Source organism: Centruroides vittatus, unplaced genomic scaffold, assembly GCF_030686945.1.
Source record: "Centruroides vittatus isolate TY-2023 unplaced genomic scaffold, ASM3068694v2 contig_980, whole genome shotgun sequence".
In the NCBI taxonomy this organism is placed as follows: domain Eukaryota; kingdom Metazoa; phylum Arthropoda; class Arachnida; order Scorpiones; family Buthidae; genus Centruroides; species Centruroides vittatus.
The window spans coordinates 928,530-940,694 of NW_027122652.1; the positions used below are offsets into that span (position 1 = coordinate 928,530).

General features: G+C 32.3%; 2 protein-coding genes across 3 annotated transcripts in view; one reads left to right on the forward strand and one right to left on the reverse strand.

Moving 5' to 3' along the window:
• Positions 1–3,031, forward strand: part of LOC136985890 (endothelin-converting enzyme 1-like) — a 33,684-nt gene extending 30,653 nt beyond the window's left edge. For both annotated transcript variants that reach the window (XM_067283273.1, XM_067283274.1), the window contains 5 exons: positions 18–172; positions 946–1,011; positions 1,094–1,189; positions 1,835–1,905; positions 2,867–3,031. In XM_067283273.1, the coding sequence (XP_067139374.1) occupies positions 18–172; positions 946–1,011; positions 1,094–1,189; positions 1,835–1,905; positions 2,867–2,969 (491 nt within the window). In that variant the 3' untranslated portion in view covers positions 2,970–3,031. The remainder of the gene's footprint in view (positions 1–17; positions 173–945; positions 1,012–1,093; positions 1,190–1,834; positions 1,906–2,866) is intronic.
• LOC136985887 (serine/threonine-protein phosphatase 1 regulatory subunit 10-like) overlaps positions 1–12,165 on the reverse strand; it is a 660,716-nt gene that overhangs the window by 157,746 nt on the left and 490,805 nt on the right. The gene's annotated exons all lie outside the window — the stretch shown is intronic.

The following is a 12,165-nucleotide window of genomic DNA, read 5'->3' on the forward strand; positions in this document are numbered from 1 at the left end:
AACCACTATTTTGTTAGATAAACCACGTAACGAAATGCAAAATTCGACAGAGATATACGATGAAGTACTAGGGAAAATAAATTTTCCTGAAGAATTTATGGAAGAATATAGAAAAAAAACAAATTGTCTTCGATTTCAATATTCGAAATTTCCATTAGAAGGAAATCAAACGGTATACCTTATATTTTCAAATCAATTATATATTTTGAATACAGTAGAGCATCGATTTTCCCGACTCGATTGGGGTTGGTCGGATAACTGAAAAACGGATAACCGAAAAGTATGAAAAAATACATAATTAGTATATTAGTATATCACTATTAACCTAGTTTGCGTTGAATTTTCATCGATGATAAGCCTAACAAAATTTTTTAAATAATAATCGTCGCTATTTTATCGTTAAAAATTATTTCTTTATTTTGCACAAAACAAATACAGAACTGTACTGTATATTTAAAAATATAATATATATATATATATATTACGTGTGCGAGATTTAGCAGCAAAAAACGAGTGGCAGTTGTGAAGCAAAAGAAAATTTTGGACTTCTTTTTCTAATGTATAGGCCTACTTTCTGTAAAATATGTAACTCGAATATATATTCGGGTTACATAATAAATCTCGGGTTATAAATCTCGCACACGTTTTAAAAAACAGCAAATGGATAGCGTCGTTAAATAAAATTAAGCCTTGTTTAAATACTGGCCTCCCTTTCATGGTCGAGCCAGTGTTGCCAGCTAAAACGCAAAAATTTAACAAAAATAATATTAAAGTAGCCAAGACATAGCCAAATATTGTAGCGCTACATCACTAGCGGTCATTTGAATTTGTCGACTAGAACGCGGTCGGTTAACCGATGTGACGGTTGATCGGGAGTCGGATAATCGGTGCTCTACTGTACTTATTTTTTCGTTTCCATAAAGAAACGAATATAATGGTTTTTAGATTAACGGAAATCGAACAATTGGGGATAACATCGCAGATAACAGTGGAGTTACTGTTGCTTTCCGGGTAATAATCATTATTTACAATTTATGCTTTTTGACCTTTAGATTTTCTTTCTAATATTTTTTGGTATGACTTTATTATGTAGGCTTACGAGAAATTTCTTAAACGACACGGAGAAGAACCTCATCTTCCTGGTTTCGACTTTACAAACAAACAAATGTTTTTCATCGGATACGCTCAGGTTAATGCATAGATTTGAAATATACTTACAAAGTAACATAGAGATATTACGATAAAATTGAGGCGGAGCCGGAAAGAAAGATGCTATTTTTACACTCTCTCACGGTGAGGCGATTCAAGAAGAAAGCAATTGACGCCGATCGCTTTGTTCTTGTATTTTGTTCATTTCTCGCACAAATTTTTTGGTAGGCAATGCTGATGTTTTTGTTCGTAAATTCCGTTAGGGACGATCAATCGCGTCAAAGGGCATGGACATTGTCACTTTAACCCCAGCGTATCTCGCAAACAAAGTTATAGACCAATATTTTTTTATTATAGTTCTGGATTCCTCAAGTAAATTAATGAAAAATAGCAAAGTTTTATCAAAATAGATCGATTAAATTTTGAGTAAAAAAAAATAATAATAAAATTCTCCAGCCATGTAGAAGATACTTCGCTGACTCTCCGCTTCGATAAATTAATATTGTTTTAATATTCTTTGTTTAATAAAATCTTATCTTTATTTTGATAAACATCTGGAATATCAGTATATAGTAATGAAAACACTAGAATTTTGATTTACCATTAATTATTAAAATAAAATTTAAAGTATAAATGATATTAATACTAAATACAAAAGTTTATAAATATTTCATCTTATGCGTAGCTTTGGTGTGAGGCAATCGAATCCATGAAAGAAACCTTCGAACGTGATCAACATAGTCCAGGAAAATACAGGTAAGATTAATAAGTTCATTTTTTTATAGTCGAAAGTAAAATCAGCGGACAAACAACAAGCATTCAATTGCTTAAAGTAACACAAATGTTAATTATTTCATTTTTAGCAGATTTTCATCTATGGATAAAGCTATAACAGAAATATAATACTAAATTATTAATATTGTAAAATTTTCGGGTGGAGTATAGATTGCACCCTATGGAATTTCGGGACTTTGAGTATATATTTGAACTCAGGAGACCGAGACGAGTTCAACGATATCTTACTTTTAGACCGGAGGCGAAAAATAAGAAAATTATCGTACTTTTTTCCGGGAATCGCGCGATGATCGGGAGTCGTGTCGCTTTCTCTGCTAAGCCTATTGCGTGTTTAACAGGCAGTCCGGCAAATCGGCCATATATACCTTCAACAGAAACAGATGTTGATCCACGAGCATACTGACCGTCTGCAGTTCGAGTTAAGTCCTTTTCGCACATCCTCGCGCTCCTCGACCTCGGGGGCTATGGCCCCTCAATCTCGCTGTCGCTCGCGGTCGGTTAGTACTACGAGCCCGCCGCGCTATCGCGATCGGGAGTCGCGATGCTTGAACAAAAGGGAAAAAAAAGGAACTGGCGTTCGACTGTTCGTGCTGTCGACAGACTTCCCCCGGGAGGGGGGCCACCGGCAGTCGCTGGCAGGCCGCCAATTGTTTAACGTCACTAGTTATTAATTCACGGTAGTTCTTGAACAAAAGAAGGACTTTACCGCGAGATGGCGGCTCTAGCAACTACGGTGCTGTCTGCATGATAGCATTAAATAAATAACATAACTTAAAAAGTATGATAACCTTCTTATTTTTCGTCTCCGGTCCAAAAGTAGTGTATCGTTGAACTCGTCTCAGTCCCCTGAGTTCAAATATATACTCAAAGTCCAGAAATTCCCTAGGGTGCAATCTAGACTATCCCCATTTTTTCTTTTTAGGGTTCTGGTTCCTTTAATGAATTCTCCAGATTTTGCTGAAGTTTTCAACTGTCCTTTGAAAAGTTATATGAATCCCAAGAATAAATGTCGATTATGGGGATGAAATGTATTTACTGTACAGTATATCAAAATTCGGAAAACGAATAAAATAGTTATCATTGTTTACTGCATTGGTATCCATACTCACTTCACGTTTCTTCACATAACGTTTTTTAATCTAACAATTAAAAAAAAATTTGTGAATATTTGGTATTTACGACTGAAGTCAATTAAAATTACAGTACCGTACTAAATATCTGGCTTTCAGAAATGTGGAATTACCAGAAAACTGGCTAGTTTTGAATTTTGCGGGCTGTAGTACGAGTACAGCATTTTCGCACTTATGTCTGCTTAAACGTGCGCCTAGATTCAGAATGGCGCAGCGAGTTGATTGGCGTATTTGTACGGGATGAAGTCAAGACCATTCTTTGGGTCTATTGTGTATGTCATTCGAGTTGTGTTGTTGCTGTGAGTTAAACTTAAGATGCGAAAGTTTAACTAATTCAAAATAATTTCAAATCATACTTGTGTATCAGTGTATAGACTTAACATTTTTGATTTAATAACTTGATGGGAAACATTTCCATATAAATCTGGATTAACAAATGAGATACAGTTTGCCTTAAAGCTCAGTACACGAGCATTGCTGAAGCTGTCAGAATACTGGCTGAAAAAGATAGGCAATAGTTATTTCCTATGTGGGAAGGTTCAAACTGATTATCTGAAAGATTGATTTGGAAAATATCGTCAACTAGCTTGGTCATAGTATCGTATATAAGCCAGAGAAATTTTTGAGTCTGAAGGCAAGCTGAGAATCCAAAATTTGCTTCCACTTGTCCTTAAGTCACATGTTTTGGTGAAATTTCAATATATGTAAGTGTGTGTGTTGTATCATAAATTTTTATAATTGAAAGTGGCGATCATATTACAGATATTGCCCAGACTTTGGCATTGAATTGTACAGTTGATAATGATGTGATTGATGAGATATCTGTACATGATGAGATACTTTTACTTATCTGCATAGGGGGTTATGCTTCTTATGCGCTAACAAAAATGCTGAAATGTGACTACTGTAAAGTATTCCTTTAAGTGAAGGAGATGAAAAAGAATTTATGCTTTCTTTCTTTAAAGGTTAATAACAGCGTTTGATAGGGGTGATTTGTGTTATCCAATTAAGATGTCATCATACAAAAACTTCTGAATAAAGACTTAGAGCATGTGTATTTTACAGCCAAATCAGAGAAATATAGTCATTGCTCCTGCTAAAAAAACAAGCCTTATGAAATTTTTGCTGGCTACCACTGTCAATCACATGTAGTTGCTGACCTCTAAACATATTTTACACATTGCTGAAAATATCTTGTTAAATAATTATAGTAAAAAAAAAAAAAATTTTACAGCCAAAAGCAATATGCCACAATTTAAGAGATCAGAGATTACTGAATAGTTTAAGTGTCGTTTGGTCTCTTAATAGTAAAAAATATTTTTTTCTGCTAAAATCAACATATTTTGAAGATACACTAAAGTTATAAATTGTACATATTGTAAATATAATTTTTAAATACTTTACTTTAAAACCATGATTTTTTCAATTGAGGAACAAAGCATTTTTGTTTGTTTTGAATTCAAAGTTTTTTTTCTTTCACAAATAATTAGTGTTTAATTTTTAATAACAAATTTCATGAAAAACGAATAGCAAAACATAACAATTTTGTTTTAGTTGTATTAAATTTAACAGCTGCTATGTAAAAGTAAAGTTACAATTTAATATGTGCAATTACAGTTGTATTTTTTAAGAATCTGTGTTGGATTATTTCCACAGACTGATATTTGACAGAGACCACACCTATCGGTCCTTGTTTTAAAATAACTGATCATTCTGACAACGATTTTCAGTTTGAAGGGAAATTCGCGAATTACATGTAAAAACATTTTAAAAATCAATTTTACATATATCGTTTACTTTTCTAGACGCGAATGCGATTGAAGTAGTAGTACACGATTCGTCAGTATGGACGTCAACGATCTACGTTTGATTACGTCATGAAGCCTATCGCGAGGCCTTGTTTTCTAGGTGGTGTGGTAAAACACGTTACACAAAGTTCAATTTATATGTGGCGCCATCTGTTAAGAAATTTTATTATAAATAACTTTTATACAGTGGAACTTGGTTAACTGGAAGTCATTTTCTTTCCCGATAGTCTAGCTGCTAGTATGTTGTCTAAACTTTAGAGAACTTTTAATTGATGCGGAAGAATCCTTAAATTGAAGTAACGTGATTTTTGATGAAAAGTGGAAGTTCGTATATAGTAAATCAGGTCCTCGTGCTCTTTTTATTTCCATATCTTGTCTCCACGTCCATCTATCTAACTCCATTCTCGTAAGGAAGAACAGTAAGACGAACGAAAGTAGAAATTCATAATCTTCAATTTTTCCAATTGCATTTCAATAAGTACTCTTCAGTACCACAGTCTATAAACCTGTAGTCTATAAACCACCAAACCTGCAGTCGGTCGTCAGTTCGTGTGTTCAACGGACTGTCCACGTGGAGTTTTGTGGGTTTTCCTCACGTTAGTAACATCTAAATAGGGGCCTGCTTTGCATAAAAATCTTTCCGGGATGCATCCTCCATGGCAAATCAATTACCTGTCGCTTACCTTAACCAAATTAAACAAACTAATTCCAATAATCTTTCTATAAACGCCATATTTACGAAGACATCTTAAATACTACGCCTGGACACCCCACCTCTCTCCTGATTCATCTCTCATTAACTCATGCATCCATTGCCCCAAACTTCCTTCACTAATACTGCTGAAAGATGTTCTACCATTGTGCAAAATTAGTGTACAGTACATGCAACGATTTGAAAGCACAAAATAGAGCTGGAGGCCTTTTTCTGTATAAATGTTTATTTTCCTATTTATTATCATGGCGACATCATTCAAAATTTCCTCTACTTGTAGTCTGTGTATGTCGATTACTTGGGTTTCTCATTCCCCGGTGTTTTGCTTGTCCCAGGATTACGGGATAAAAGAAAACTGTTTCCCAGGAAATCCCGGAATAGAATTAATTATTTTCAAGATATACAAAATATCTTGAAATTAAATGATATAATTATTTTTATTTTTTAAAGTAATTTAATACGTTCTGAAACCTTCAAAATCATACTAATAATGCTGTGTAATATATATATTAGAAATTACCTTTGAATTATGTAGAAATTTTCACAGATAAAAAATATTTATTGAAGTTTGCTGGAAACTGCATGCAACACCGACAACAACAACAACAAAATGAACTTAGATGAAACTTCTAACATTAAAGGTAATTTTCATTCTTTAAATAAAACACAATACGAAATTTCATTGTAAATTTTTATAATAAGATTTTAAAATTCAATGGTCAATACTCCAATCACTCGATCTGGTTCTTATTTTAGGCCTACTAATGAAAACTCATGCTATCGAGAATGCTTTTTCCGATTCAATTGATGTTGCTGTAATCGTCTTTAACGCATTTAAGAGAGGAGAGATGTTATGTGTTTTTTCACCCGTAGCCTGGAAGATTTCTAGTTTGTTTTCGAGATTGTAATACTTCCTTTGCTCTCTAGTAATCTGGATTTGTCTATCTCGGCTGCTTTAATAACGGAATCGAGCTTATAAACCGGTAATTCGGCAGTTGATTTGACTTTAATAATCGGGTTTATGAAAAAAAACTTCAAACTTGCAGACTTCGTACTCGTTTGTATCTTTGCCGATTTGCAATACCTGACATAATGCAATTATTCAAGCTACTGGGCATAGTTAAAATTAAAACAGCATCGGCGCAATTATTCCAGATATTACAGATTCTATCTGACAGGTAAAGAATTTTTAGCGTTCTGCCACAAATAAGCTAAGTATTGATTATTGATCATTTGTAACATGCTACAACGAGAAAAATTTTTAAAAATAATAAGAAGGTTTGAAATTAATAAATACAAATGTATTCTGACAGTTTATGGGTTAATTATACTTTATATTTTCAAAATTTCCTTAACCTTAATTAGATGAGCGATAACACTTTCTAAATAACAGGCTGGCTAGATTGTAATCATCGACTGGATAATAGAAAGTCACATGGTTATTATGCAAAGAGTTTCTAAAGAAGTGACCCGATGCGGCCATCGTTAGTGAAGTTTAAATTTAATGACGTTTAAAATACGCCATTTACGAAAATATGCAAAAATGCAACATAAGGGAAATTACCTCCTAGAGCATGAATGTGAAGTGTTCATTGATGTTCACGGCCGCGGTCATCGATCCTAAATCGATAAAATGGTTATTTAATAGCTAATATTTTCGCAAAATAAGAAGCCTAAAGTTTTCTTCATGAAATGAATAAAACCAAAATTTCATCAGGATTAAACAAAAATTGCAGGAGTTGTAAGGAATTCACCACAGACGACAGCTTTTATATTAGTAATTTTTATATATAAATATTTTATATCGTCAGATAGAAAATACTTTTGTATAATAATTATAATCAACAATTTTAAAATCATATTACTTATATACAGTTTCACATTCCACTTTCAGATTACCTACGTAAATATCATCAGGCACATAACTACGCTGCACGCTCACGCTTATTTTATATTAGTAGTTATTGTCATTAATTAAATAATAATTCAGAGAAATCAAATAAAATTAGTACTAATTAAATACAATTGAGTTAATGTTACATTTCCAAAACAACTTTTCGACTGTCGAGAAAACGTTTTTACTGATTCAAGAATTTGAAAACTTCGGGAACACAATCATTAGTCGCAATTTTAAGATATTTAAATATGTTCTTTCAGAGATTTATAAAATATTAATTAAGAATGAGATTCTTTATATCACAGCAGAAATAAACTATTTATTTCTTATTTTTCTATATGAATGGTTCAAAAAAAGAACTTAAAATTGTACATGACGCTATTTATTTACCTTCTGATTTAGTAGTACAATTTCGTAATTAACAAAAAATGTATTTCACATTAATTTCGCTTTAATTTTTGAAATGGTGTTCACTCCAAGTACAAAAATAAAACTAAAATTACAAGCCAATTTTAACATTACAACTTCAGAACATTAGTTTAACGAAATAACTACAGTGTTAGCTCTTAAATTTATATTATTTTATTTAACAATTCAAGCTTCCAAATTTATTATTTTGAAACTTAACTTGCACTAATGTTGCTCTTTACAATGACATTCACATAATTGCTTAGATCTTATTAAGAGTATTTACCCCATTACAAACTCTTCAATACAATATTGAACTATTGTTAAAATATAATTTTCTCCAATACAGAAGAATGCACAATGATGCAACATGATTTAATTTGCTTCGAGACGAAAAATATTGCATTTTATTACTACGTTTTCATTCGTACCATACAAAAGTGATCCTTGCAAATTCGTCAAGTAAAAAATCTACCCTACGATCGAAACAGTGTTTGTCTGGTGGATTCAACAGTTCAATTTCAGATAAATACGGAATAATAACGAAGGTAACAAAAGGAAATTCTGCCTTGAACGCTTCGAGTATTGCAATTATATCGTTCTTCTTTGTCCAACAAAAAATGAATGCGAAACATCTCTCTTGCACTATTTTCGGTTTCAAACATTTTAGTCTTTCTAACTGTTCTTTGACTTTATAATAATCGCGTTCGATATGATCGATAAATAAAAAAACTGCTTGAACTCTTTCACCATAGAAAGTAATGCCCCTTCTTATATATTTTTGACCAGTCTTATCGTCATGGAAATGGATCCCATAATCCTTAAATCTGATGACGCACTTCAGTTTCTCTTCTGGTATCTTGAGTAGCTTTGATACATACGGCATTTCTTCTTGTTGAATTGTAAAGCTCTCTTCGAATGTAAATGAAAAATCACAAATATTGAAGCCTGGAACTGAGGGAAACATTGCATTATTTATTTCGATTTCGTCTTCTGTTGATGAGTGAACATTAAATGGCAGTTGGACGTTTCTTCATAATTGAATAAATGGTTAAATATGAATACTGGTCATCATAAATACGATAGTTGTGAAAAATGCAAATACTTACTGTTCTTATTTTCTTGGAAGAGGACATCGAATAGTTCATCTTTTGTCGGTGTAGTTAAGTGTCTGGGATAATGTAGACCAAAACAGAACCATAAGTACTGAAAATTATCACAATATCTAACGAAAGAATTCTTGTTTGAATTATGTAGCAGCACTGCTTTTAAGCTCATTTTCGATGAGCCTATAAATAACCGCCAATCACCAGCTTTATAAGAAATATTCAACTCAGACATCAAACCGTTTATATCACAACAGGAACACAACTGATTTGCCATAGTAAAATATTTCATTAAATCCTTATTTCTGCATCTGAAAAATGAAACTTTGGTATCCTTATGCAGTAAATTCCACTGATTTAAGCGTGAACCTAACACTTCTGCTTGCTGTTTTGATAAATGCAAGTTGCGAACCAAATTGTTTAGTTCCACTTGTGAAATGAGATGTGGTTCACTATTTGATTTTTCTGGTATAAAATCTTCGTCTCTTGAACCTTGTGCCGCCGCACCAGAACAATCCTGTTCAGAATCAGAAATCTCCTGCCAAGAAGCTGGGGCTACGGGAATAAGTAAATTCTCTCAAAGAGGAACTAGTCTCATAGCCGATGGAATATTTGGATACACAATATTACTTTTACTTTTTGCAGAGAAATCTCTGACCTTGTTAAACAGAAGTAGCAGTCGTCATAATGATTAGCTTGTTGTCGCCAAATCATTGATATAGCAAAAGGCAAATGCTCCTTTTCTCCTCGTAACCACTGCGTGAGCTCGACATAACACCTAATACACGTTAAATGCGGCGCCCATTGTTTTTCTTGATCTCCGAGTGGACATCCGAAATAAAGCCCATAGGCAGTTTTCATCAATTTTGAAATGGTCCTACGCTGACTCTTTGTTGCGAATTCGCAACATATATAACAAAACACATCCGGAGAATTTGTACACGAAGCGTGTTTGCCGCCACATATTTCAATAAATGTCGAGATAAAATTTAAAAAAGAAAATTTATTTTACCTGCAATTGAACACGGATTACCACACACAACTTCACTCGCCAATGTCTTGAGCTGCACTGAGATAACGCGTTTTTAAAGACCGATAACGCGATTTCTTTGTTCATGGTCGATGATTCATTGGTTAAAGCGTGGGCGCCGGAATAAATACGTTATAAACTAGCTCCAATCAGGCGGTTGTTCTTTCGTCAGCAATCTTACTCCTATCCAGATGTATCTTTGCTCCGAAACTACTGAAGTGTAAAAATGTAAATGCAGAAATGTGTCAAATGTAAAAAAATGTTGACTTTTAAAATTGAAATTTTAAATTTAAGAATTTTTTTGACAAAATCTTTACTTTAAATTAAAAAAAATTATATATGACTGAAAAATTAAATAAAAAACGCGTTAAAATGTGCACTACCACAAGAGGAACAAGTCAAAGTTTGCCATTTTTACATAGGCTGGGATTGAACATCTGACTGCCCTTAAAGTCAAATAACTAAATAACGTGACGTAATAGAACATTTCTGTTCACATTTGCCGTTTAAGCATGAAAAATACGTCAGTGATTTTTTTAATAGTGTATCTGTTCCGAAAATCATGTAGACTAGTGTTATTTAACTTTACTTTTCCCGGCTATTATACCCTGTATATAACAGGGAAAGTATTGTGATCGATCAAAAAGTGACCCCTCCAAAATGTTTACATTTTTGTACTCGGGACACATTGAAACGTCGAGAAATATAAAGAAAAAATTTGGGTATTTTCTTTCTATGTATGAATGTTAGTGTGTGGGTTTGTGAATGTACGGGTGAGGTTGCATGCGTATGTTCCGAGGACAGGATTTTGTTTACCAAATTTGAAGTTTAATAACTCCTATGTCTTTTTCGAAACTTTCTAAAATTTTGCAAATAAGTTGGTTTATTAGGAGAATTGATACTATTAAATTTTGGTGGTTGAAGTTCAAGGGGATAGAAAGATGGAGAGCGATCACGAGTGGGGTTCGTACTTAATGAAAATTTTACTCGTTATCAGCATTTAAAATTTGTTTTTTTTTTTTTTTTCATTTTTAAATAAAACACATATCTACTCTCAAAATTAAGCTATTTGCCATTTTATAATAATTGATTATATAAAAAGTTTTTAAAATAAAATATCATAACGGATGGCGAAGCACACAATCTAAAATGTTTTTCCGGAATAGCTACACGACTCGTTGCTGGATTTTCTAAACTGGACTTTCGACCATAGATAAGGCTATAAAATAAATATAATACTAATGTATTAATAATTTTTTAGAGTCCTGGTCCATCTAATGAATTCACCAGTATTTGCTGAAGATTTCAACTGTCCTTTAAAAAGTTATATGAATCCCGAGCATAAATGTCGATTGTGGAGATAAGAAATGAATCCCTAATAATCTTGTGTATATGAAAAGGAATTTATTACAAACAAAAATTCAATAAAATACTTATTACTGATTATTGTTTTCTGTTAATATTCATGTTCTTAAATTATGTTTGTTCCTTTTATTAATTTAACAAGAACAAAAAGAAAAAACTTGTTTAGAACTAAAATTACATTAGTATATCACGATCGAAGAATAGAAAAAATCAAATTAGATAAGTCGGTAATAATATTTTTAAAAATCACTTTCACAAGAATATTATTCACTTTTAAAAATTAATTATTATAGTTTATTTTTCCAAAACAATAACATATTTTCAGTAGGATAAGACATAAAATTTTATGACATATTTTGATACATTACATTACATAAAAACATTCCCATGCAAACAAATAATTTATTAAACTTTCATATAACTTTCTGTTCGTTTTATCTTAAAAATTAAAATACACAATACAGAAAATTTCGGTTTATAAATTTGAAGATGAGAAATGCATTTAAAGTAATTGAGTCAATTTTTTATCGTGGTCAATAATATTAATATTTTGCGATTGCTGGCTGGCTACGGAAAATCTTATTGGTTGTAATTGGCCTCAATTTCCTCGTCCTTACATTATTTTATTGTATTATTTTCAATCAAATAAAATTGAAAGTAATACAATTCCTATAAAGTAGTTTCTTGTTTTTCTCTGTTTTAAATTTACGACTATTAAGATGTTATTAGGCAACTTATAACAATTTTTCGGGAAGAGACAGTCTC